Consider the following 24,490-nt stretch of genomic DNA (forward strand, 5'->3'; position numbering starts at 1 on the left):
GTAATTTTGCCAAAATGAGACGACAAGCCCGATTCTGGACAGCTTCCAACTTTTCTATTAGATATTTCTGATAAGGTGACCAGATGGATGAAGTGTACTCTAGCTGCGGTGCTACAAAAGTAATATAGGCTTGTTTACGCATGTCAGGGGTAGTGCATAGCAGGTTACGGCGAAAGAAAACTAGTGACCGGGAAGCATTAGCGAAAGTGGTGGATGTGTGTTCAGCCCGAGTAAGGTTTGGTGAAATATGGACGCCTAGATGCTTATACTGCGTATTCCGAGCCAATGTATCGTTATTATTGCGGTATGGAAAATTCGAAGTTGCGCATTTTCGGCTAAAAGTAATTATATTACACTTAGAAATGTTTAGTCATTAGACACGTTTTACACCAGTCGTTTATGCAATCGAGGTGACTTTGAAGTTCAAGGTGGCCATTAGTAAATTTTATTGGTCAATGAATAATGCAGACGTCAGCAAATATGTGTATCTAAGATGAGATTGTTGCTGGCAGGTTATTAATGTAAATTATTAATACTAATGGACAGAGGAGGCTTCTAGCGCCGCGCCCGATGTAACATCGCAAACAGGAAATTAATACTTGTTAACAACGGTGTACTGCTGGCAATTAGAAAGAAAACTACGGACCCATGACAGAGTTAAAGAATGTAATTTAAGCGCACAAAGCTTAGATATTTGTCGGCAATGTTCTACCCGATAAAATTCTTTGGCAAAGTCCAAAAAGGTGGAAGTGGGCAGTTTTCGTGCGAGTGTTTGTTGCCACTTTTGAAAACCGGTACAACCTTTCCTATTTTTCAACCGGTGGAAACCTCACCTGTAGATATTGACTGCTTAAAGATATGAAGGAAGATGATTTTGGAGACAGAAATGGCATGTCTTTAGTATTTTGAATTGATTTAATCAACACCAGAAAAAGAGGGTACTAGGTTATTTATCAGGTGTACTAAGCCATCAAGTGTAATGTCAACCGGCGCCATGTACGGGTAACCAAAATCAGGTACATACGAGAAGTTAGGATTATCTTCTTGGGTGAAAATATATGCGAAAAACGAGTTAAATGCTTTAGGACATTCAGCATCGAAGTAGGGGGTGCTGTCAATATCATGTATTGATATATCATTACTGACACTGTTCGGACGTATTGTTTTGAAGGACTTGCTTTTATTGTTCCTAAGTAGCGCAGGAAGGGCTTTTTGAAAAAAAAAATTTTTCGTCACAAAGGCCAGAACAACAGAGGTTTAGGTAGGTTTTATATTTACCCGGCGCGCAGGGCGAACATTCGTGCTTTGTATTTTTGTACAACCGTTTTTTTTTCTTATTTCTCATGCATTGATGCTTTCTTGTAAAGCAAGTGTTAGGTTTATGATTTGATAGCGTGATAAGCGGGACATGTTTGGCTACTATTTCGGCGAGCTTGCCTCTAAATTGAACCCGCGGTTATATTCTACTGACTTATATTGAAAAGAGGGTGTCAGAATATTATCAGAAAACATTTGAATTTCGTCATTTATTGGACTGTAATCTCCTCTGTTTAGTTGCGAATCAGTAATGTCAATAAATCTGCCAATAAATAATAATGTCGTTAAATCTGGACGTGTAGCGCCAGCTCCGAAAAAAATGGCATAGGCAAACTTAAGGCTACAAACATCTAGAAAGTGCGCGTGTGGCACGGGTAATAAAAGGCAGCGCCACCTGCTGTTGAGATCTCAGCGCAGTGGAGATACGCAGTTGGACCAGTCTACTGACCCGCTGCATCGGCCGAGTCGGCGGCATTTCCGGCTGCCACATCTTGCTATCTTGGCTAATATAAGTACAACTACAACTTCCATTATAGTCGGATACAACTCAAGAACCCAGCAACTCAAGAACCCTGAATGGACTCTCTTGCAGCCAATGGCATAGACCAATTCTCATGAGCCTGCTTGGGTAACCACGTGGCGAATGCTAGATGAAAGGGGTTAGTCTCCCCCCTCACAGGGAAGACTATTGTCACTGCCACGGCGCACACCGCATTGTCAGCCTTGAGGGCTCGTGATGATAAGCCGAAGCCATTGGCTGGAAGGGGGTCCTTTTACGGAGAAAATCGGCTTCATTCTTGAGTGTATCCGACTATATTCGGATTAGTGTAGCCAGAAAAAAAAAGGCCGCGAAGTGGCACCAGTAAAACAACGGCTGAGCGGTGAAGCCGGACGTTCCTGTACTGAATTTTTTTTGGCTCTGTGTGGTTGTTCACTACAGGTATACTGAAACGCCAAGCTTGCACAGAAATTTTTGTTGAGTGAAGTCAACTAGGTGGTCAATGCGCAGAGTTATGTGCAAACCGATCACGTGATCCGGAATGTGGACCGCGTGAACTCAATTTAGAGGAGTATGCCGAGTAACTGCAGCCGACTGTTATTCATTTAAGCGTCAGTTGGAAAAGCTGCACTTCCGTTGAACTGAACGGTAGCTGAAACGGCTCGTTTAACCAGAGTACAACCGATAATAGCATTGCTTAAAAAAACGGTGATCTTCGCCGTACACTCTTTGTGAAACGACAATTGTATAAGATACGACAGCATAGTTCGTGAACATCCAAATTGTTTGGTTTACATTCTGAACTAGGTAGATATCGTGATGATTCGAATGGCCTTTCAGCCTTGACCGACAGTTTTTGTTTCCGCTCTAAAATCTCGCAGGTGAGCGCCATCCGGCTGGCGTGCAAGGAACTGTCTCCCAACGAGACCTACGAGCCAGCAATTACTTTCATCGTGGTCCAGAAGCGGCATCACACGAGGTTCATGCCCGCCAACGACCGCGACGGCGTGGGCAAGTGTCGAAACGTCCCACCAGGCACGACCGTAGACTCGGTGGTCACGCACCCGCTGGACTTCGACTTCTTCCTCTGCAGCCACTTCGGCATCCAGGTAGGCGTCCTCTTCTCCGCTCTTGTTGCGATTGTCAGCGGGAAGAAATGGTCTGCGGTGTTTTCGTTTATGAATTTGCGGAGGAAATAGTCCGGGCGCCGGCATCGCCAAAGTCGTGTCGCGTCGTTAATGCGCTACAAATTCCAGGAGCGCCTGCGGTGTAGGCCTTCCACATCTTGAGGAAACGGAAGCATGGTTTTCGAGATCACCTACGCGCGAAACTGTGACGGAAGGTTTCCGCTTTACATTGAGTCCATCAGGAGCGCTGTGTGTGACTGTGACGTCATCGTTCACCTTTGGGGAAGCGGTATCGGAAGTTGCGCATGGGGGGCCTCTATGGCCAGTGCTCAGTGATGCTGTCATGTGGATATGGTCATTGGTTTTTATTCTCGAGGTGGCGTCTACTGAGACATGATTGCAGAAGGTTGGGTGAAAAGAGAAGCGCTTGATGTTTAGCTCGTACGTAAAAGATGGAAGCGGCTTTTAAGTCTCAAAAAACGGTCAAAAATTGATTTTTGTTTAAATAGTCGTGTCGGATTGTATGCCTCGGTGTTTATGCTGTCCCGAAGTCGGGACACCGACATAGATGACGATGACCGACCAATGCGCTGATGACAGCCAGCCAGGAAATAATAGTTATTCACTGTATTTATTGGCGCGAGGGCATCTAAGGCCAGATAAAGCCAGAAACATGTTGTGCATGCGGCATTAGGAGCAGGGCAAGTGCATGGGTTGCTCATGGGCACTGCCGGTTTTTGTATATTGCGTTTAAACACTGTCCTTCCCACGTAATGGCGCATTTAAACCGCAAACACCACGCCACACCACATCGCACCACAAGCAGGACCACACCGCACCACCACATACCTCGACACGATGCGACACAACATGACACGGCCCTTGGAATTCTCGCATGTGAATGAGTGTACTCCTCGGCGCACCCGCAGGGCACCAGCCGGCCGGCCCACTACTATGTCGTGTGGGATGACTCCAAGTTCAGCGCGGACGACCTGCAGAAGCTCAGCTTCTACCTGTGCCACACATACTCCCGATGTGCAAGGAGCGTGAGCATCCCGGCCCCTGTGTACTACGCGCACCTGGCCGCCTTCCGTGCAAAACACCACATCGCCAGCAAGCTGGAGACGTCCGGCGCGGTCAGCCAGTCGTCTGAGGGCGGCGGTGACACAGTGTTGACCACTGCCCAATACGTGGAGGCCGTCAAGGTGCTGCAGGAACTGCAGGCCTCCATGTACTTCGTGTAATGGAGGAGGTTCTCCGCTGCCCCTGCATTCCGGTTACGGTGAGCCTGGAGGCGCACCACTGACGTCATACCCAACAGTTCTGGAGAAAAGCAATCTGGAACGGGAAAACGTTTAAAGGCATTTGCAGGGAGGGTGATATATAGGGTATAGGGAGGGTATTATGAGCGCAGTGTTCCTCATATATTGTAAAATTGTACTACAACAGTCAATATATCCCCAACCTACCGCCTGCAGGCTTGCATTTTTTTTTGCTATTAACGTTTTTGCTACAGTCCAAAGTGTTCTTCATTGGTTTTCTATTACAGTCATAACTGCTCGATGCGAGCAATGGAAACAGTATAAAAGGAAGATTTTTCCAGATATAGGAAGAATGGGCCTTGAATATTTCAATACCAGAATCTTACACTTTCCCAAATTTCAATTTTTTTTGTCGAAGAATGTTGGACATGTGCGCAAGACGTAGAGGACAAGATATACGTGACACACAGTGGACATCTTCTCCCGGCCCTCTTGGCGTTGCACTGTCGTGTGTTCAAGGCGCAGGTGAAGTGGTATGCATGGGATGGACGATAAAGATCACCGCTTTACGAATGCCGTATAGCAACATTTTTTAATGCGTTTTGTTGTAGTGAGAGACGACTTAACTGTTAAGTGCTGCTCCGCCCACATTAGGGCCGCTGCATCGAATTCCTCCACGAGGAAAAAATTAATCGGTTATAAATTCGTTTTGTGTTACCTAAACTAGAAGTTTACCACCAGACGAAATTTAAAACGAGAAAATTTTGATCCAAATTCTATGATCGGAACTTAAAGTGTTTCAGTTTGGTTCATTGTAAGCTACACATCACAGATGCGCAACTGAATAGGAACATGAACACAAAGCGCTTGCCTTGTGTTGTGTGCCTTTCACGTGTTTAATTGCGCTTAGTTCAGCTGTGCATCTTCTATGAGCGCACAACCAAAATTTTCCGTTAAATATATATGCGCCTAATATGCTTTTTTTTGTCATCCTAATAAAATGTTATTGACCACTGTCCGGCGATATTTTCTCTTTTTCTCGCTGCCTGCGCCCCGACTTGCTATACTCATATATGCTGTATGTATTGCAGGCAGAGAAGAACCTGTACTGAATTTAACCGGCTTTCTGCACCTTGAGAGCATTTCATAGCTGCACAAAAATGCGATCTAACTTTAAAATCCGCAGCCTTCGCGACGTTCAACTGCATAGCCGTCAGCTAGTTGTCAAGCCCCGCGGGTGTCCCTTTGCGATAGATAGAGCGAGAAGCCCTTTAATTTAAACAAGAGATTTTAGCTCGCATGCTACACTCTAAACACAAACAAACGCCTATATGGGAGTAAGAAAGAGAGTAAGCTGCCTCCTAGCGGATAGGACAGCTTACTTCCCTTTCTTACTCCCTTTTTACTCCTTTCTGTTTAGAGCATACTCTACATGGGGAAGAGTATTGTGGCGAAAATATCGTAAGGCGAGAAGCGCGGAAAATATCTTTATAGCAGTAAAAGAATAAAAAAACAATTAATATAATCTAAGCATAAATGGGCAGTCAATTTGCGCTGAGGTACATGGACAAGTAATGCTACAAGATATTAAATGGTGATGCGCAGTATGTCATACAAAGGGGCTATCAGTGTTCACTGCATGAATAGTGGATAGTGGTGAGACTTCAATTCATAGCGGTGAGTTGTTTTCTATTTGCCTATATAGGCGACATTGGCCTTTTCGAGCGGATGCATGGATCTCGGAGTTCGTTCTGTGAGATCGCTGTATATGCCATTTGTCACTGTTTTTCAGCATTCTCTATAGATACCAGTGTGATGAACATAGAGATCAAAAATCTTTCTTTGTGATCGGAAACAATCGCAAAAAATCGGAGACTATGAAATAACGGGTTTATTTTCTTGGAAGAGATGTATGATCAGTATCTTTCAGTTGTAGCTCCGCAAGCCTGGTATGAGCAACTACTAATCGGTGGTTTTCGTTGTTAGAGGCTCGGGCTGGCTTTGATTCAAATTCGACGGAACAATTTCCAGGTTAGCGTAAGTCAGCCAAGCCGCCACTAATTGCACCTTTTGTTTTCTTGCAGGCTCGCAAGGCGAAGGATTTCCTTGGTTTTGTTCTTTCATGTGCTGTCCGAAGAGTGCGGGAGCCTACATTGTTGTTTGCTGTTCTTGTGCCTTTAAATCTATTAAGTTCTAATAAAAAAATGTCGATAAAGTTCGCCGTTACATGAGGTTTCCTTGTCTTGCAGTCACTGGCGCTTGCATTGGCCAGCGTTGTCCGGATCCAGTCTTTTCAACTACAACACATGCTAAAAAAGTGATAGAGTTTGGAAACGTAGTTAAGCCGAGTAGAGGTGCGAAAGCATGTGTTTGGCTAGGTTGGCTCAAGGTTTTGCTTGGCTGGTTGTGTTTTGCTTTGCTGTGATATTGGGCTAAGGTTAAGCTCTGAAAGAGGTTAGGCTGATCTGATCTGTTCACGCCGCAGATGGAAGTTGATATAGACGATGACGTGCAATGGACAGCATGAGTGAGTGTGGTTTTTTGACACGAGGCGTGATCGGCTTCGGAGATAGCACAGTGCTCCTTGTGTAGTGGCGAGCGAATCTGATCTGTTCGGGCCTCCGAGGGTTCATCGCCCAGTCGCAGCAATACTTATATTTTATTTCTTCATGCGCCTAGGTTGACACTCAACGTCAAGCTCCGCGCAAACTCGGTCAGCCGATTAGACTTCGTGAGCTAGTCCCTTCCCAAGCAGCGCAGGCAAATGGGCCAATTTTGCGAATGACTGATTTCACTCTGGTGATAAAAATTTGCCAGTATATTCTCAATATTGGGCCGATTAGTTGTGCTGCTGGGTGTCAGTACTTCGCGCACCTTTGTGTGCGCACCGAGACACCCTTAGAGCGTGTGGGGGTAGCGGTCTCGGTGCCCATAGAGATGCCATTGACTCAATGTGCCAAGTTCAGCCGGAGACCAGCTACCAAGAGCCGAGGGGGTTGGTCGTTTGGTGCCCAGCCTTCGCCGGTCGCAAGCCAGAGAATGGGTCGGAGCCAAAGGTTCACAAAACCAAACAAAGCTTATACAGCAGAGAGACGATACAGAGGATTTCGCAATCATTCGTACGAGCACATACAAAGTGATTTACAAATACAGTGCAACTCATGCAAATTAACAATCGAGAGAGATTACAATTCAACAGAATCTGCATTTAAAGCGCACTAACACAGAGAAAAGAAACACAATTTGTTCCCCGGGCACTGGGAGAGTAGACGACCTGAGGAGCACGACAGGGCCGATCCACAGACTGGCGCACGTTACCTCGGTGGTCCGTGGCTGGTCGAGTGGTGTTCTCCCGGGAGTCGTGCGTGCGCGCATGTCAATGTTCCCGGATGTTCCCTCTGAGGACACTTGACTGCATGCCTCAGGCCATAGCGCCCGCATGCATGCCGGTAGTGTTCGGTTTCGGCACCGGCCTCGATCGGCGGCCCACGTTCTTCTTGAACCCCTTCCCTTCGAGCAGAGTGTGCGGTCTCGTCACTGCTTTGGCGGCAGAGTTGGCGTCACTCCGTATGCCAGCCCTGCTACGACGGCGCCGCTGCTAAGCGCAGCCACTGCCCACTGGACAAAGAGCCTTTCCAGGAGGAAGACATGGCGTGGACAACCATCAGCAGGGGCAACGTTCTCGGCCGAAAGGTACGCCGCTGGAACTCTGAGCACGGCTGCGATGCCGAGTGCGTGGCGTCCGCCATGTTGGAACACTTCGCCAACACCTACCAGTACCACGCCATGATCTCCCCTTGTGTATCCAGATGGTCCTGCACCAGGACATTGCGGAACATCTGGAGCGCGACTGTTTATCGTCCCGCGCACGCGAACAAGACGATAAATTTGGCAACGTATTCATGCAAATAAAAGAAGCGTTAGGAAAGATACAGGAAGGGAATGGTGCCCTGCGGATGAAGCTGGATTCATTCGAACAGTGTCTGCGCCCTGAGACTTAAAACACAGTAGCATCTCAGTCCACTACTATCGCCAGTGCAGTGACGGACGCTCTAGAAAACAAGGTTTTTGGGCTCAAGACCTTGGCCGAGACGGCATTAGCTGAACACAGGCGCGAAGTCGCATCGGAAATCAGGGACGCACTGGCTGGAAACGGGAGGTCCATGAAAGAGGTAGTCATGCCAGAGTGTGAGCGGACAGCGCTGTTTATGAAGGACAAGGTCGTAGAAGCCTTGTGTGAAGATCGCACGCTGGGAGATGCCGGATTTTTAGCTTCGGCGGCGTCTGCTGGAAAACAGGCTGCGTCAGTAGACGGCGAGGCCAAAGCTGAGGAACAGCTGGTCATCGCTTCCCTGAACATCGGTGGTGATTTTCTGGACAAGTAGGTTCCGTTCGAATGAACCATATATGACTGGGATGAATTTCTCTCCCAAGCACGTTCTTCGCCATTCCGCACAAGCAGCGATGACCAGCCTAGCTACCACCATGGAAACCTTATAGTTCCGTGCCAATGTTTTCACGGCCACCGTGTTTGGCCTCGTGTTTACATACTCGAGGGCTTGTGCGACAAATTCCTGAATTGACCCATGGATAAGAAGGTTAAGCTAGTTCTCATCGATCCTAGCGACTGCACGAGACAATTAACTGTAAGGAACGCAATTCGACCAGTCCGCCGCTGCGCTTGTATGCCTACTGCCTTTGCCAACTGCATCAAGTTACCATGCTTTGCAGTAGGAATATACTACCGTTGCTAAGAGTAAGCATTCCGTATATTTAGTGACTGAAATCTCCTGCGGAACTTGGGCAAAATACCCTGCCCCTAAATGTGAGCTCGCTAGAGGACAGCTTACTTTGTTTTTACACCTTTATCGACTTATTCGTGTATAGATTGTGGGCGGTATATATGGCACATCTTCGGGGTTACCGACAGGGGCGTATTTATGGGAGGAAAGGGAGCCCCCCCCCCCTTATCTCGGCTGGACCCCATTATGTGGACGAAAAAAAGTCCAAGAAATACGCTGTTGAAATGCGACCAGCATTTCCAAGAGTAACACATGAATCTGCCCCTGGTTACCGACTCGTATCTCTGTCCACGAAAAGCCTTGCCTCGTTGTGACATGAGCACTACGCCAACACGGTTCTTCGGCTGTCGTTCCATTCGAAATAGTGAAATACGGCGAGGTGTGGGTGGGCAGCAGCAGAAAGCAGAGAACTCTGAAGAAAAGCTGTACGGGAGTACGAGGTTATGTGACATTTATCCTCCAGCTTAATCATAATTAATGCAGCCGACCCTGGTCGATTAAAAAATTGCTGGCTAATCCGTGCTACGCCTATATTACCCCACTGCAGGAATGCATGCCCACTGTTCATTGTTTTGATCTCATCCACACGCAAGCAACAACACAATGAACATTGTCAGCAAAAAAATCTTTATGCACTTGTTTCTTTGCCAAGATGGAATTAAATTTAACGCAGCACATGAAGGGAACAATACAGGCGTGAACTCACAACTGTTTATTCAGAAAGAACGCACGTACATATATGCAGTCATGCAGTGATTCATCATATCAAAATTTCCATAATGTTAGGTACGCCTCCAGAGAAATTATATTTTCGCTTCAAGCGCAGTGAAATGTCGCTGATACATATATCAGCCTTTTATTCTGATAAACGCTACCAGTAGGTACCGTTCGACTTCTGCCCAGAATCTTTATATTGGTCAACTTTGGCGAGCATTTACAATATTTGCACTTCTTTTGGACGTTACGTCGCTTGTAAGCATTCAGCGATGACGTAGGCTGTACGATATGTCCGCTATGAATTATCGCCTGTTATCGGCGTCGCGGCGCAAGCACCTTTTTGGTACGCCAGGACTGAAACCCCCAATTTCAAATGTCGCCGACGCTTGTCTGTACGAAACCTTGAGTTTGCTCGGGAAGAGAAACATGGGTCGCGCTAACCTCACCGGTGGCAGCAGCTGCCATTGCACGGCTCTGGCGCATCGCTTAACAGCTGCGCCACTCCGCTGGCACTGGTATAAGGACTGCTAGCGATCTATGAATGAAAAGTAGAGAATGACCATTTCCACATACATGGGCATCAGCCCATTAACGCTATCGCGTCATATCCTTAAGGCGGAACCTAAGTCCGATTTCGCCCACCCTTTTCTGAGGCACCTGCTTGACATTGAAAACCGAGCCTGGAACCTAAATCGAATTGAAAACCAAAGTTCTAGCAGACTTAATTCGTAGGTGGCCTAATCGTGCTAAATCGTGCGCCATTCTTTTTTTTTTTAATTTCACTTACCTCCCAATGGTGTCACGCGTTCGAGGTGAGATCGTTCAGGCGGATTCAAGGAACCAGCACGCTAGCGTTGACACAAGCACACTTAGAGCCATTTTGTGCACCCGACAAGCCAACCAGACCCACAAAAAATCGCTCACGCGAAAGAAAGAACGCGGGCACTGTCCCCCAGTGCAGAACGACGTGTGATTGCGTACTACAAGAGGACATACGAGGGCGTTGAAGAACGGGTGCTCGAACGCTACGGAGTACGCATCACAAGAAAACACATGCGCATTTTAAACGGATATAAATGCACAGTGCTGTCAAGGAATACGTTCAGTTATCTCGTGAAGATAGTGAGCAGTCATAAGAAAAGTTAATCTCTCATATAAGTTCTCTTTTGTAAAAATCCCTGCTATCCCCTTTGTACTTCGCTGTGCGAAATTAGTCCGTTTTTAGCAGCGGTGTTGTTGTACAGTCGCACTAATTGAATGGCAACACTTACATGAGGAAGTGCCCGTGCATAAGCGTTAACGCTTAGCTAGATCAACGTGGCAGCAGCGCTGTCTTCTCGCGTCTGCGCAAACGACCCAACGCGTGGCGTTGCATACCCACACTGACACCTCAAAGGTGCAGGTTCGAATCCCAGTCGAACATATCTATTTGCACAGCTTTTATTTCCTCTAGCTGTCTTGTGCTGAGGACGGGCGGACAGATAGAAACCTGCGGACAGAGAGGTGACAGTGTAGCCGTTAAAAAACCCGTTGTCCCGTGTTAGGTGGCGGATCGCTATAGCAGCGCATGGTTCGAGTCACGGACGTCCTTGCACTGCAGCCCTGAAACAGTGTTCGTCTCCGTATGGGTTGCAAGTAGATATAAGGATAGGCTTGGCGGCCGTCTTACAGAGGGTTGACATCATATGAGCGTGTCAACCCTATGAGGGTTGGACCCTATGTTGATAAAAGGCGAATTAGGAAAGGAGGGCCGGGGGGAGGGCAGCAGGAACCCATGAAAAGCATCGACCACTTTTGTGATTTCCAGAGACGGAAAACTCGCCTACAGGCCTTGAAAAACTGGTGCTCAGGTCTACCCCACGATGACGCCCCTGGCCCCTTTCCTACCGCGAGCCCGCTAGCGATTGTAGCGCCACCTCGGTTATTTGTAAACATTCAGCAATTTTACAGCTGTTAACAGCAGCAACACTAGTCTCCACTAAGAGGTCTTCTCAACGCGAAGTCAATGTATTATATCTATGACCGTCAAATCATACGTACAAAATAATTTTAGCGACGAAAGACAATCAATTAGAGCCACACTTCAGGGCATGAGGCGAGTAGCATTTATACTAAGCCAAGGCCTCCGAGATCGGGTATTAAGGTAGGGTTTGCTGAATGGACCTGACGCCAGTGACGCCAGCTATAGTCGGATACAACTCAAGAAGGAAGCGGCAGACGCCCGTCAAGGGAGGCCGTCCAGCCAATGGCGTCGACCGATTTTCAAGACGCCGCGGTTAATCTGATTTACCCTTGTTTATTTTCCATCCTTCTGCCACCGCCTCCGAGTTCAAGCTGGCAGTTCCGAAGGGAACGGTCATGCGGAGAATGGGCCGACACCACTGGCTGGAGGGTCTCCTCTGAGGGGCATTTGTCGCTTTGTTCTTGAGTCGCATCCGAGTAGAGCTAATAGTAACGTTGCCTGCGACCATGGCACAAGGTATTTTCGTTTGCTCAAGGTGGGGTCAAAGACCCATTTTCCAAGCATTTCACCCTGTTTAAGCCGAGCACCAGGCCAGGTGAAGCTTGTACCCACTGTATCACAGCTTCGTACCCAGCGACACTGGGGATCGAACCTCTCACCTCATGCATGCTAGACGGATGCTCAGCCTCGCTACTGTACACTTGTAGCACCGGTTTTCGCCTCGACTAGCTCCACCACAAATCATTTGTTAGGCTTTATCGCGGAGCACACGTTTCCTAATCTAGTACAAATGGTGGCATTGTTTCATGAAACTGTGGACAAATTCTTATGCAAGAAAAATTTCTCTTAGCTCAGGAGACGTTGATTGGAAGAGCGCGGGGTACTTCGCCACTGCTGCAGCGGATGCGTTGCTTTCATCGTCGATGGGCTTTAACCCTAGACATAGCCGTCAGAAACGCACGAGGTAATGAACAGAGTTCTTCAGAAGAATTCACTATGGCGGCGCTCTAGTACTGCCTTGTAATCGAAGCCTGGACCACGCAAGGTTCCCGCTGGAACACCGGAACTAAACTGACGCTACTGGCCCAGCCCTACCGAATGCCACTTTTGAACTCCCTTAGAGCGTCACCCGCCGGAATAACAACTATACGTTTAATGTAGTGGCATTTCGAAAACCTTTCCGGTCATTCGCAGCTCTCACTTTTCAAACAAATATATATGTAATCAACTTACCATCCTACCGGCTTACTCCGCTGTCCACGCAATTTACATCAACAAGCGGCTTCTTCCGTTGCAATGTCCTAAGATAAAGCATTGCTCTCCTCAATGCAGTTTCGATTCCCAAGTTCGCGCCGTGTCTTGATATCCGCAGCACACACCAGGTGTCGCCAGCTGTTCCATGTTCGTTTTCGAGACAGATAGACGAAAAGAATTCTGCTTAGGGAGTAGCTGTGGCCAGCGAGGAGGTGAAAACGACCAACAGAAGAACGTCGCGTTTCTCATCAGGTAAACCGGGTAGATATAACTTCTTGGAAATATTGACAACGCAGTGCAGACCGGCCGGGATTCCGTCTGACCGTCTGCTGCCGCGCGCAAAGCTTCGCAGTCTAGTGTTTTCTCTTTTTACACCATACCGTGGTGTGACAAGGACGGCGGAAACGTGATAACAGTCGCACACGCAGACTGCATCCTCAGCCGACTGTGGCCGTGACGCTGCATGTTAGGACGCTTGAGTGCGTGCCTCCAGCGATGGCGCCCACGAGCCTGCAGACAGTGTTCGGTTTCGACAGAGGCTTCGATTGGAGGCCGACGTGTTTTGTGAACCCGTTCCCACCAACTAGAGTGTGCATAGTCTGCGGTCTCGTTCCTTCATCGGCAGCCATGTTACCCTGTCTACACCTGCTCTGCCAGTCCTGCTCCGAGGGCGCCGGTGCCAAACGCAACCACTGCCCCTTTCACAAGGAGCCCTTCCAGGAAGAAGACGTGGTGTGGTCAGCCTTCACCAGGGACAGTATCCTCGGCCGCAAGGTACGCTGCTGGAACGCTGAGCATGGCTGCGACGCGGAGGTCGTCGCATCCGCCATGTTGGAGCACTTCGCCAACGCCTGCCAGTTCCACGTCGTGAGATGCCCCGAATGCAGCGAGAGTGTCCGACACCGAGACATTGCGGAACATCTGGCGCGTGACTGTGAACCACCGCGCGCACGCGACCAAGCATCAGAGGACAACTTTTCGAACGCCTTTATGGAAGTCAAAGGAACGCTGGCAAAATATTGGAAGAAAATGCTGCCCTGCGCACGAAGATGGATTCGTTCGAGGACCGTCTGCACCCTGATACCAGTGGCGCCTTTGCAGCGCAGCGCACCAGTATTGCCGACGCAGTGACAGCCGCCCAAGTTTTCGGAGCTGACGACCGGAGCGGAGGCAGCGTTGGCTGAAGACCAACGCGAAGTCATCGCAGAGATCAGGGATGCGCTGGCTTACATCCAGCGAACCATGAAAGAGAAGAACAGCGAGGGGTGTGAGCGTAACGTGTCGCGTTTGGAGGACAGGGTCGTAAAAGCCGTTTGTGAAGAACGCACGCCGGCAGATGCCGGATCTTCACTTTCGGAGATGACAGCAGCTAAAATCAGGCGGCTTCAGTAGAGGACGAGGCGAAATCTCTGGAACTGCTGGCCGTAGCGTCTCTCAGCATCAGAAGCGACGTCCTCAGCAAATCCGTCCCGTACGTATGGACCATAGATGACTGGAATGGATTCTGCAGGAAATCGTCTGATCGTTTGCGTTATTTCACAGGCAACGATGGCCGGCCTAGTTACCACTATGGATACCTGTTAGTTCCGAGGCTATGCTTTAGCCGTGTCTATGTTTGGTTTCGTGTGTATATAATTGAAGGCTTGTTTGACAAGTTCCTGAAGTGGCCCATAGAGAAGAAGGTGAAGCTACTTTTAATTAATCCTTGCGATTGAACAAGGCAACTGGCATTAAGCAGCTCACTTTGTCCACTCCCAAAACATCCCCTTCCTGGTTTTAGTAAAGAAGTTGTGTTTGTAGGGAGTTCTCACACTAACATTACGGTTGACGCATTCAACAAACGTGGCTTGATCGGAAACAACAAACTCCAGCTCCGGCTCGAATTTTAATCATAAGCTACTGATCCGGAGTTCCCGGGTTCGAACCCGACCGCAGCGGCTGCGTTTTTATGGAAGAAAAACGCTGAGGCGCCCGTGTGCTGTGCCATGTCAGTGCACGTTAAAGATCCCCAGGTGGTCAAAATTATTTCGGAGCCCTCCACTATGGCACCTTCCTCTTCCTTTCTTCTTTCACTCCCTCCTTTATTCCTTCCCTTACGGCGCGGTTCAGGTGTCCAACGATATATGAGACAGATACTGAGCCATTTCCTTTCCCCAACAGGCAATTTTCAATTTTTATGGATTGGATTATAAAACTTTTAATGCGTCGAGAACAGATTGCAGGAGACATACTAGATGGCCGCTAGCCCATGGCTAGCGGCGACCTCATTGGCTCGCTGGAATGCCCATCCTTGAATCTTGGGGTACGACCTTACCAGCACGGCGTCCCACCGCTCGGGAGTAGCGAGCTGTATCAACTCCGCTTGAAGCGGATCATTTGCGCAGTTTCGCATAATGTGGTTATATGTGGCCCTTGCACCATATTTATGGCAGTTTGGGTCTTACTGGCCGGGGGTCCTTGAGGGGAAGCACTGCCGGATTCAGAAGGGAGCGTGTTTGCAGTCGGCGCTGCAGGTAACTTCCTGTGCTCTTGTTAATTATTTGTGGGGAGGGGCATAAGCGCGCCTGTCAAGTCTAGTGAGTGAGTAAGAACTTTATTTTCCACCGATGTAGGAGACCCCCTACTCCCCATCCCCGGCACGCAGGCCTGGAGAACGGGGGCCGGGGTCTCCGCGACTAAAGACAGGCGAAGCGACAGTGTTTCTTCGCGGCTTTAGCCGCCAGGCGGATGGCTTGCTGCTGGTGGGCGAGGGACTCGCTTCGCAGCATCAGTTCCCAGGCTTCTCTACTTCTTATGTTCTCCTTGGCGCCCGGGGAACCAGGGCATTGCCAGATTATGTGGTCTAAAGTACCCCTCTCTCCACATGTCGCGCATTTATCGTCGGCTCTTTCCTCCACTTGCGTGTGGTAGAGCCAGACGGGGTTCGGGAAGTTCCCAGCTTGCAGGCGCCGCCATGCGACTGCCTCCCTGTTTGTTAGCGCTCGGTCCGGTGGTGGCAGGGACCGTCTACCAAGTCTATAGTGCTCTATGATCTCTTTGTATGTCTGCAGCCTCTCGTCCATCCCTTCGCAACCAGGCGGCTCTGCGGCTGCCCGGAAGTAGAGTGCTCGGGCTAGCTCGTGCGCCGCCTCGTTGCCGGGGACGGATTCGTGCGCGGGGGTCCAAATTATTCGAACTCGTCTATCGAGTTTTCCCTTTTCCAAGATTTTGACTGCCTCCTTCGAGACCCTCCCTTTTCCAAAGTTCCAGACTGCTGTTTTGCTGTCGCTAATGATCGTACTGGCTTCCGTGCCAACGCAAGCGAGCGCTATTGCAACTTCTTCGGCCGTGTCTATGTTTCGACTTCTAACGGAAGCGGCGGCGACGGGTACGCCGCGGCCGTCAACGACCGAAGCCACCGCCGCCCCCAACTTTCCGCTAGCCGCGTCCACGTAGGCGACTCCTTTCGGCCCTATTTTGTCCGCGTTTTTTGCGAGAGTCTCGGCCCTCTTCCGTCTCCTCTCCCCGTTGTATGTGGGGTGCATGTTTTTAGGTAGCGGGGGCACTGTTATGTGTTCGCGGCATCCTCGTGGAATGTCCGCGTGTTGGCATGTCCCCCTGTCTGACTGCAGCCCCACCCAGCCAAGGATGGTTCTGCCCGTGGTAGATTTGCTTAATCTTTCCAGTTGTGCCATGCGCACAGCCTCCGCTAGCTCCGTCCAATTATTGTGCACACCCATTTCGAGGAGGCGTTCAGTAGAGGTCGAGATGGGGAGTCCCAGAGCCCTCTTCACGCATCGTCTGATGAGTGCGTCTATTTTCTGCTTTTCGTCCGATCTGATGTTTAGGAATGGTGTGGCGTAGCATATGCGGCTAGTGATGTAAGCCTGCATTAGTTTCAGGAGGCTTCGTTCTTTAAGGCCTCGACCCTTGAGTGCGATTCTCCTGAACAGACCCATGACTTGCGTGGCGTACGCACTCAATTTCTTTATCGTTGTATCATTGTACCCGTCCGCTTGTAGAAATAGCCCCAGGATCCTAATCTGCTCGACTTTTGGCACTGTTTGGCCATCTACTGTTATGTTGATGTTTATCTGGCATTTGTGCCTGAGCGCCTTCGGATTGTAGATAAAGAGCTCCGATTTTTGGGGAGCGCACGAGAGGCCCCTTTCAGCCGCATAGGACACTACGGTGTCTGCTGCCGTTTGTAAGCGCTCCTCGATGTTCGCGTCGCTGCCCTGGGTGACCCATAGGTTGACGTCGTCCGCGTACATGCTGAATTTCAAGTTTTCCACTTTTCTCAATTCTGCCGGGAGATTTCGCATGGCAACATTAAAGAGGAATGGGGACAGCACTGAACCCTGCGGCGTACCCCTACTGCCTAGTTTGACGGTTGGGGATTCAATGTCCTGAAACCTTATTTTTATCGTTCTACCCGACAGGAAGTCCTTTATGTAGCCGTACGTTTTGTTTCCGACCCCCAGCTCTCCGAGGCCAGAGAGGATTGCCGCGTGTTTTACGTTATCGAAGGCCTTCGTCAGGTCGAGACCTAATATTACCCTCGCGTCCTTGGTGCTATTTTCTATGATGTCGTGTCTCAAGCGGAGCATTACATCTTGTGTGCACAGGCCGGGTCGGAACCCTACCATTTCGTGCGGCCACAGATCGTTGAGCTCCATGAAACGCGTTAGGCGCGTTTGGACTACCCGTTCCATCAATTTCCCAATACAGGATGTTAGAGAGATTGGCCGTAAGTTTTCTAGCTTGGGGGGTTTGCCCGGCTTCGGTATTAAAATCACGTTTGCCGTCTTCCACTGTTGTGGGAGGCGGCCTCTGTCCCATATGATGTTCATGTATTTGGTGAGCATGCGGATGGAATTATCGTCCAAGTTTCGGAGGACCTTGTTTGTAATGCCATCTGGACCAGGGGCCGACTTTGTTTTTAGGCCTAATATTTCGGCGCGAACCTCCGCTTCCGTGATCGGCGCGTCTAGGGCCTCGTTTGGGGGTCCTTCGTACTCCGGCAGGAGTGAGGTTTTTGTATCTCCTATGTACATATTAATTAATTTTGCCATGAGTTCTCTGTCCGAGCCCTCAAACGTGTGCCTGGCTTTCGTAAGTCTTATGCCCGATTGGGTTTTCGAATTATCAGGGTCAAGCAGGTGTCTGAGTAAACTCCACGTATTAGCTAGACTCATGTTCCCTTCCATCTCGTCACATCTATTGCACCAATTTTGTTCGCAGAGTTTTGCTGCGTAATCCTCAATCTCTTTGTTGTGCCTTGCTATCCTTCTTCTAAGGTTCCTGTTCCATCTTTGTGACCGGAGGCGTTTCTCCATGCCGCATTTCGCTTCCCACATGTGAAGGAGTTTGCTATCAACCGTCGCTGGCGGATCGTCTTCTCGCAGGGTCGTGGTCGCCCTCTCGACTTGTTGCTTAAGTTCCTCCGCCCATTGCTCTATGTTTTGGATATCGCCTTCCGATTCACCATTTTCTCTAATTTGCCTGAACATGTCCCAATCAGTGATCTTGGGTTTTTTGAGGCGACGTGTTTTGACGCCCTTGCTGAGGGTGAGAGCCAGAATAAAGTGGTCGCTGCCTAAATTTTGAGCCGTGTTTTCCCAGGCCGCGTCTCTCGTGTTTTTCCCAAGGGTGAGATCCGGGGTGGTGTCTGCACAGACGCTGTTTCCCACTCTGGACGGGCAGTTAGGGTCCGTCAGGAGGGTGAGGCCAAGTTCGTGTATGTCCTCCCATAGTTGTCTGCCCTTGGGATCGTGTCTATTGTAGCCCCATTCTTGGTGGGCGGCATTGAAGTCCCCTAAGATTATGAGTGTGTTGTTTCCTGCTGCTCTAATCGCCTTGCGGAAGAGGGCGCGGAAACGTGCCTTTCTTTGCTGGGGGGTGCTGTACACGTTTAAGATGAAGAGACTAGCCTTGTCTTTGCGACCGGTGATAATTTCTACTAATACGGCTTCGATATCCCGTGAGTTGACCTCATGCTCGACTACCGCTATATGTCTTTTAACTAGCGTGGAGACGCGAGATTTTTCTCCTCGGTCACTGTGGAACGCTTGATATCCCGATAATTTTGGTGGTCCCTTTCCCGTTTCCTGAAGGGCTATAGCTAAAGGTTTTTCTTCAATCTGCTCTAAGTGCTGCTGCAAGAGCGCTCGCTTGCGTTGGAAACCGCGGCAGTTCCACTGCCACACCAGAGTGTTTTCATTTTTGCTGCGCCTGTCCATTTTGCTGTATTTGAGTAACCGTCTTTCCTAATGTAGTTAGCCTCTCGTTGAAGGCGTTCTGCACGGCAGTGAATTGCGCGAGTTGCGTCTGTATTTGATTCATTGCACCCATTAGTTGGGTGAGGAGGGTCTCGATTCTTTCGAATCTTGCTTCGTACTGAGCATCTCTAGCCTCTAGTTTCTTTTCTACTCTACTTTCGAGTGCCACCAGCGGGTCCGTCTCATCCCCTTTGCGTTTTTGCGGGGGTGGCCTGATTGTTTCAGTAGTCATTTTCTCCCCTTCGTTGTCCCTCGGCTCGGGGCGCGCGATTACTGCCTTCGCAGGCGGGAGAGAGGGCGTCTGTTTCTGTGCCTGTTTTTGGGGTACCGATTGGTTCCTCGGTGGAGAAGGAGGGGTACTCTTTCCCATTTTTAGGTTTTGGATCTCTGCAGTGAGCGTGCGGAGCATGCTCTTGAGTTCTTGATTCTCTTTTTCTAGCTTTTCGATTCTCTCATCTGCCTCTCTATTTGCCTGGGGACTGCTGGCTGTGAAGCTTACCGATTTTCGATCTCCACTCGAACCGCGTCTGCTTGCAGGTGGCCCCCATGGCGCCTTGGGGTCCCGTGTGAAGCGCCCGGGACTGCTGGCCGTGGAGGAGGAGTCAGCCGAGGTTCTCGAGCTAGAGCGCCTTCGCCCTGAGCTGGATCGACTCCTGGTACCGGAGCTCGAGCGGCGGCGCATGGAGTTGGCGGTTGCTCTTTCCTCCAGTCTTGGGAAGTCTCCCTCCTTGGCTGTGAAATGGTTGTAGTCCTTGCTATTGGATCTGGATCTTCTTCCCGGTGTTCGGGATTCTTCGTCACCCTTCTTGGCTCTCGAGCGGCCCTCGCGTTCGCCGGCCCGTGGTGTATAGGTCATTTTTTGTTGGTCCTGCTGGTCCAGCTTCCTCTCCCATTGTCTCTTTTTGGAGATATATGGGGCCCTATATATTTCCCGGCAGCGTTTGTCGCCGAGAAGGTGTCCTTTTCCGCAGAGCTGACATTTCGGCTCGCATTGGTGGTCCTCTTTAGGGTTTTCTATGCCGCACCCCCGGCACTTCCTATGCGTCGGGTCCGGGCAGACGTCTTCTCGATGTCCCATGCGGCCGCACGCGAGGCAGACCTCATACTTCTTCTTGTATAAGACGCATCTTTGTGCGAAGGGAGATAGATATACCCAGCGCGGCACCTTCTGATCCTCGAATAGGATCAGTATTGACTTAGAGGTCGCTCCCAGTCTTCGAACGCCAAGTACTGTAGGGTTTTCCTTTCTCCTGCGTATACGCTCCAGGAGCTCTTCATTGGAGTAGTGCAGTGGGACGTCGTGCACAACTCCCTTGCCACAGTCTTCAGGCATGGTGGGGTACGCCGTTACCTCGATCTTTTCGTTGTCGTAAAGGACGGTGCGTAAAATCGAGTATCTTCTTCCACGCTCTTCGCTGGTTGTGGCGATTAGTATGGATTGTTGTTTTACGTTTGCCGAGAAGATGTCGTCCTCAGCGTCCTTAGGCTCGATGCCGGCGGCGCGGGCAATTGATTCTGCGAGCTCGATCATTCCTCCTTTTATAAGGCGGTTGACTCCGCCTCGGGGGCGTATTATTATTTTCTCGGCGTCCTTGGGCATCCGCACTGCTTGTCTTTCCACTGACTTTGCCGCCAGTCTCCTTCCGATGGCGGCCTTATGTCCTGTAGTCTGCCGCTTCTCCCCATCCCCGGTAGCGGCCCGGGTTTCATCTCCGAGGGGCACCACGCGGCCCTTTTTCTTGGTGAACCACGTCCCTGTCTTCAATTCTACAGGGTCGATGGTTTCCCCCTCCACACATTCCATCGAGCTATTCATGTTCCTTTGCGGCAAACGCCGCCGAGAAAGTCTCGCCTCTGCTGGGCCTACGAGTACGCCGAGCGATTAGGCCTAACAATCCCGCGTGGCCGCCGAGAAATAGGCAGATCGCGTGCCTACCTTCGAGAGTTGCGGTCCCCCTAGACTCCTTGTCACGCTGATAGTTGATTCCAACGATGATTTGTGCACTGACGGTCCAAACTTGGGCTAGAGCGGCCGTGTTCGACGGAGCTCATCGAACATGCGTCCGCTCGCTCCGGCTGCCTGGCGTCCGAATCCCCTGTCAAGTCTAAAGTGATGGGTGATGTCATGAAATTAGATGACCTGTCCGTCGTGAAATTCGGGTCGGAGGGCGCGCTCACTGCCCTAATGCGATAGCCCACCCTCTTCGATGACATCCTTGCCACCTCTCTCGGCGAAGGAATGGGACAAGCTCTTGGCCAGTTCAAGAAAACAACGCAGCTGGCCATCGTCACGCGAGCTCAAGAGGCCGCCCCCGACTGGAGGCCACACTGCCTCGCACCAGCCCCAACTAATCAATTCCATTCTGTGGCAATAAAGGTGTAACCACCACCTTAATGTAGCAGCACGCTACGGTGATACCAGCGCTTCTATTATCGAGCGGGTGCTGGTTTGCAAAGCGGATTGTTCCACCAAGAAGCGAGACAATTACATCGCCGTTTCCTTTCTTCAAAACCAATTTTTCGTAGCCCAGCGCTGCGGCATCGGGTCTCAGCGCTTTGCGAACTACACGAAATTCGATCAGAAGCGCCCATGAAGAGTGTGGCGGCAGCACAACGCTGCAGTAACGGAGTTCCATGATCATCTAGCGTTCCTAACATCAAAAAAAGGAAGAAAACGTTGTTTGGTTTGGTGTGAGGGGTTCAACGTCCCAAAACAACTCAGACAATGAGAGACGCCGTAGTGAAGGCTCCGGAAATTTCGACCACCTGGGGTTATTTAGCGTGCTCTCACGTCGCACAGTACACGGGCATCTAGAATTTCGCCTCCATTTAAATTCGACCGCCACGGCCGGGATCGAACCCGCGTCTGTCGGGTCAGCAGCCGAGCGCCGTAACTACTGGGCCACCGCGGCGGCTAAACTTTGTCACGTGGCGCTTCCTTGATGCTGGCGTTGCTGTGGTAGGCAGCAGTGTTCGACCCAGCGTGGCCTCTTTCCCGAACACGAGGTAACGACAAGCGTTTAAGCTAAATATTTAAACTACAATTGCCGTCCGCGCTCATCAAGTGAAACGTGGCGACTGCATTGCCATTCTACTCGGCGCTTTGCCTGAATTTGATAGCCAGCATTAAACACAGGTTGAAGTCAAACGTAGCCGTCGTATAGAGGGGTACTGCAGTAACTTCGATCACACAGGGTTCATTAAATAATTTCGCGTATACATCGAAACGGGGCCGTCGCTGTCAGGCTTTGTTCCCACGTCCTCTGGCTAAGGCACCTAACGCCTGATCACGAAGACACGCTCGGCACCATCCTTACATGAGTGCTGTGACGCGTGCTGTCGCTGTCTTGCAAACGCCACACAACTGACTCTACAGATAGCTCCCCACCAGAACCACCGTCGCTCCTACGGTCGCAGTTGATGCAAAGCACATTTTTCTTTCAGTAGTTCCCCTCACACCTCTGAACTGTCCTTTGTTTGCACGCGGCAGTGGTTAGGCATAGCTGGAGCCCGTCGGCAGGCCCGTGCACATTCCTCTACCTGTGATCGCAACATGGATAGCTTATGGAATGTATAACCTCGGACATGGATGCCTGCGATGATCTTACAATACCACCAAACGCCGGCGTTGGAGATTGCCAGCGAGACGCGTATCAGATATTCCGGCTGAGCTAAGCATGGGCTAGCGTCGCCGACTTCAGTTTTTTTTTTCGCCTCGCACAAAGGGAGACGTCAAAGTTTGGCGGCTCCTCTTTGCCGAGCGAGTGCTACAGTTGTGACCGGCGAACCGTGCATCGGGGCCTCCTTCGAGAGCAATGGCCACCGCAACGACTCGACATAAACTCTGAGATTGGCGCCCGTATGCTGTGCGATGTCAGTGCACGTTAGAGATCCGCAGGTTGTCCGAGTTGATCCGGAGCCCTCCACTACGGCACCTGTTTCTTCCTTCATTCTCTTAGTCCCTGCTTTATACCTACTCTTACGGTCCGGTTCAGGGTTCCGCGGATATGTGAGACAGATATTGAGCCATTCCCCCCCCCCCCCAAATCCGATTTTTCAGACTGTCGCCTCACATGTGGGCAGTAAAACATACTCCTTACTCCGGGGCTTATCCACGCTAGCACGTGGGAATAAAATGAATTAAACGGATGCAATAACAAATACATAGAGACATAGGTAAAAGCCAGAAATGTTGACAAATCGCTACAGCTCTTTATTTGCCGCATTCTGGTGGCTCATTTATGTGGATCTCTGAGCTGAAACCACGGACTTGGACAAAATGGGAAATGAATGCTAGCAGCATCGTCCCATTTTCTCACTTTGTACGCCCGTGAACTTGGTATGCGCCTCTGTATTTTCTGAACTAGACCCTCTCAGCAAAGCAGCTTCTAGGACTACTTGAGTTTCAAAGCGGAGTCCCACTCCACTTGTTGTCTTCGACTTCCACAGCGCGCGTGTTCGAGACGCGCCGGGACTTTGCGTTCCCATAAGGGGCTGTGGAAAAGCGGTATCGTACGACGATTTCCTTTGGTTCCATAGTTTTTTTTTCTTTATGCGTTCTTGGAGGCAGAAGCGCCGGCACGCGCATGACGTCTCCAAGCGCAGCCAATGACGACGGAACACGTGCAGCTCGCGGAGAAGCATATGAGCGAATCACGGAACGGAACAGGTCACTATAAAAGAGTAACAACGCAGCCTTTTTGCCTTTCTGCAGTGGCTCGGTAGGCTGGCAAGACGTCCGTTCCGGTGGTTGCCATTTGTGTTCGTGGCCTGCTATCTAAATGGGGAAAGGAAAGCGCAAAGACAAGAAGAAAAACGACTCAGCTGGTGGACCTCCAGGTGCGTAGCGAATTTGCTTTCGGTTCTGTGGCCTCCGCCGCTCTCGTTTGGGCGCTCTCGTTTGCGCCAGAGAGAAGTTTCGGCCTTGGTGACGCTTGACGTTGCGAAGGCCTATGACAGCGTGGAGCACACAGTCCTCATTAACAAGCTTGCTCAACTACAACCACCGCATTACCTCTACGCCTGGATTTGTGAATTTCTAAAAGATAGATTTTTCTTCTGTACAGACGGATCTTTTTGTTCTAATACCTATGGTCAATCAAGAGGTGTGCCGCAAGGCTCTGTTCTTTCTCCGCTGCTTTTCAACATATTAGTTCGGGACATCCCCATTCATCCTAACGTTACAGTTCATGTATACGCAGATGATATAGCTTTTTTCGCATCAGCAAAGGATATTCATGTGCTCTACGGGTATTTGCAGGCATATCTGAATGCTCTTGAAGTCTGGTT

General features: G+C 50.0%; 2 protein-coding genes across 2 annotated transcripts in view; both read left to right on the forward strand.

The window, feature by feature from the left end:
* LOC144121103 (protein argonaute-2-like) overlaps positions 1-4,310 on the forward strand; it is a 44,803-nt gene extending 40,493 nt beyond the window's left edge. Inside the window, exons 4-5 of the mRNA XM_077654055.1 lie at positions 2,698-2,925; positions 3,873-4,310. Of these exons, the coding sequence (XP_077510181.1) occupies positions 2,698-2,925; positions 3,873-4,187 (543 nt within the window). The 3' untranslated portion in view covers positions 4,188-4,310. The remainder of the gene's footprint in view (positions 1-2,697; positions 2,926-3,872) is intronic.
* Positions 4,311-8,383: 4,073 nt separating this feature from the next.
* LOC144121112 (protein argonaute-2-like) overlaps positions 8,384-24,490 on the forward strand; it is a 52,093-nt gene continuing 35,986 nt past the window's right edge. The window contains exon 1 of the mRNA XM_077654067.1: positions 8,384-8,586. Within this exon, the coding sequence (XP_077510193.1) occupies positions 8,384-8,586 (203 nt within the window). The remainder of the gene's footprint in view (positions 8,587-24,490) is intronic.

The sequence above is a fragment of the Amblyomma americanum genome, chromosome 1, assembly GCF_052857255.1.
Source record: "Amblyomma americanum isolate KBUSLIRL-KWMA chromosome 1, ASM5285725v1, whole genome shotgun sequence".
Classification (NCBI taxonomy): domain Eukaryota; kingdom Metazoa; phylum Arthropoda; class Arachnida; order Ixodida; family Ixodidae; genus Amblyomma; species Amblyomma americanum.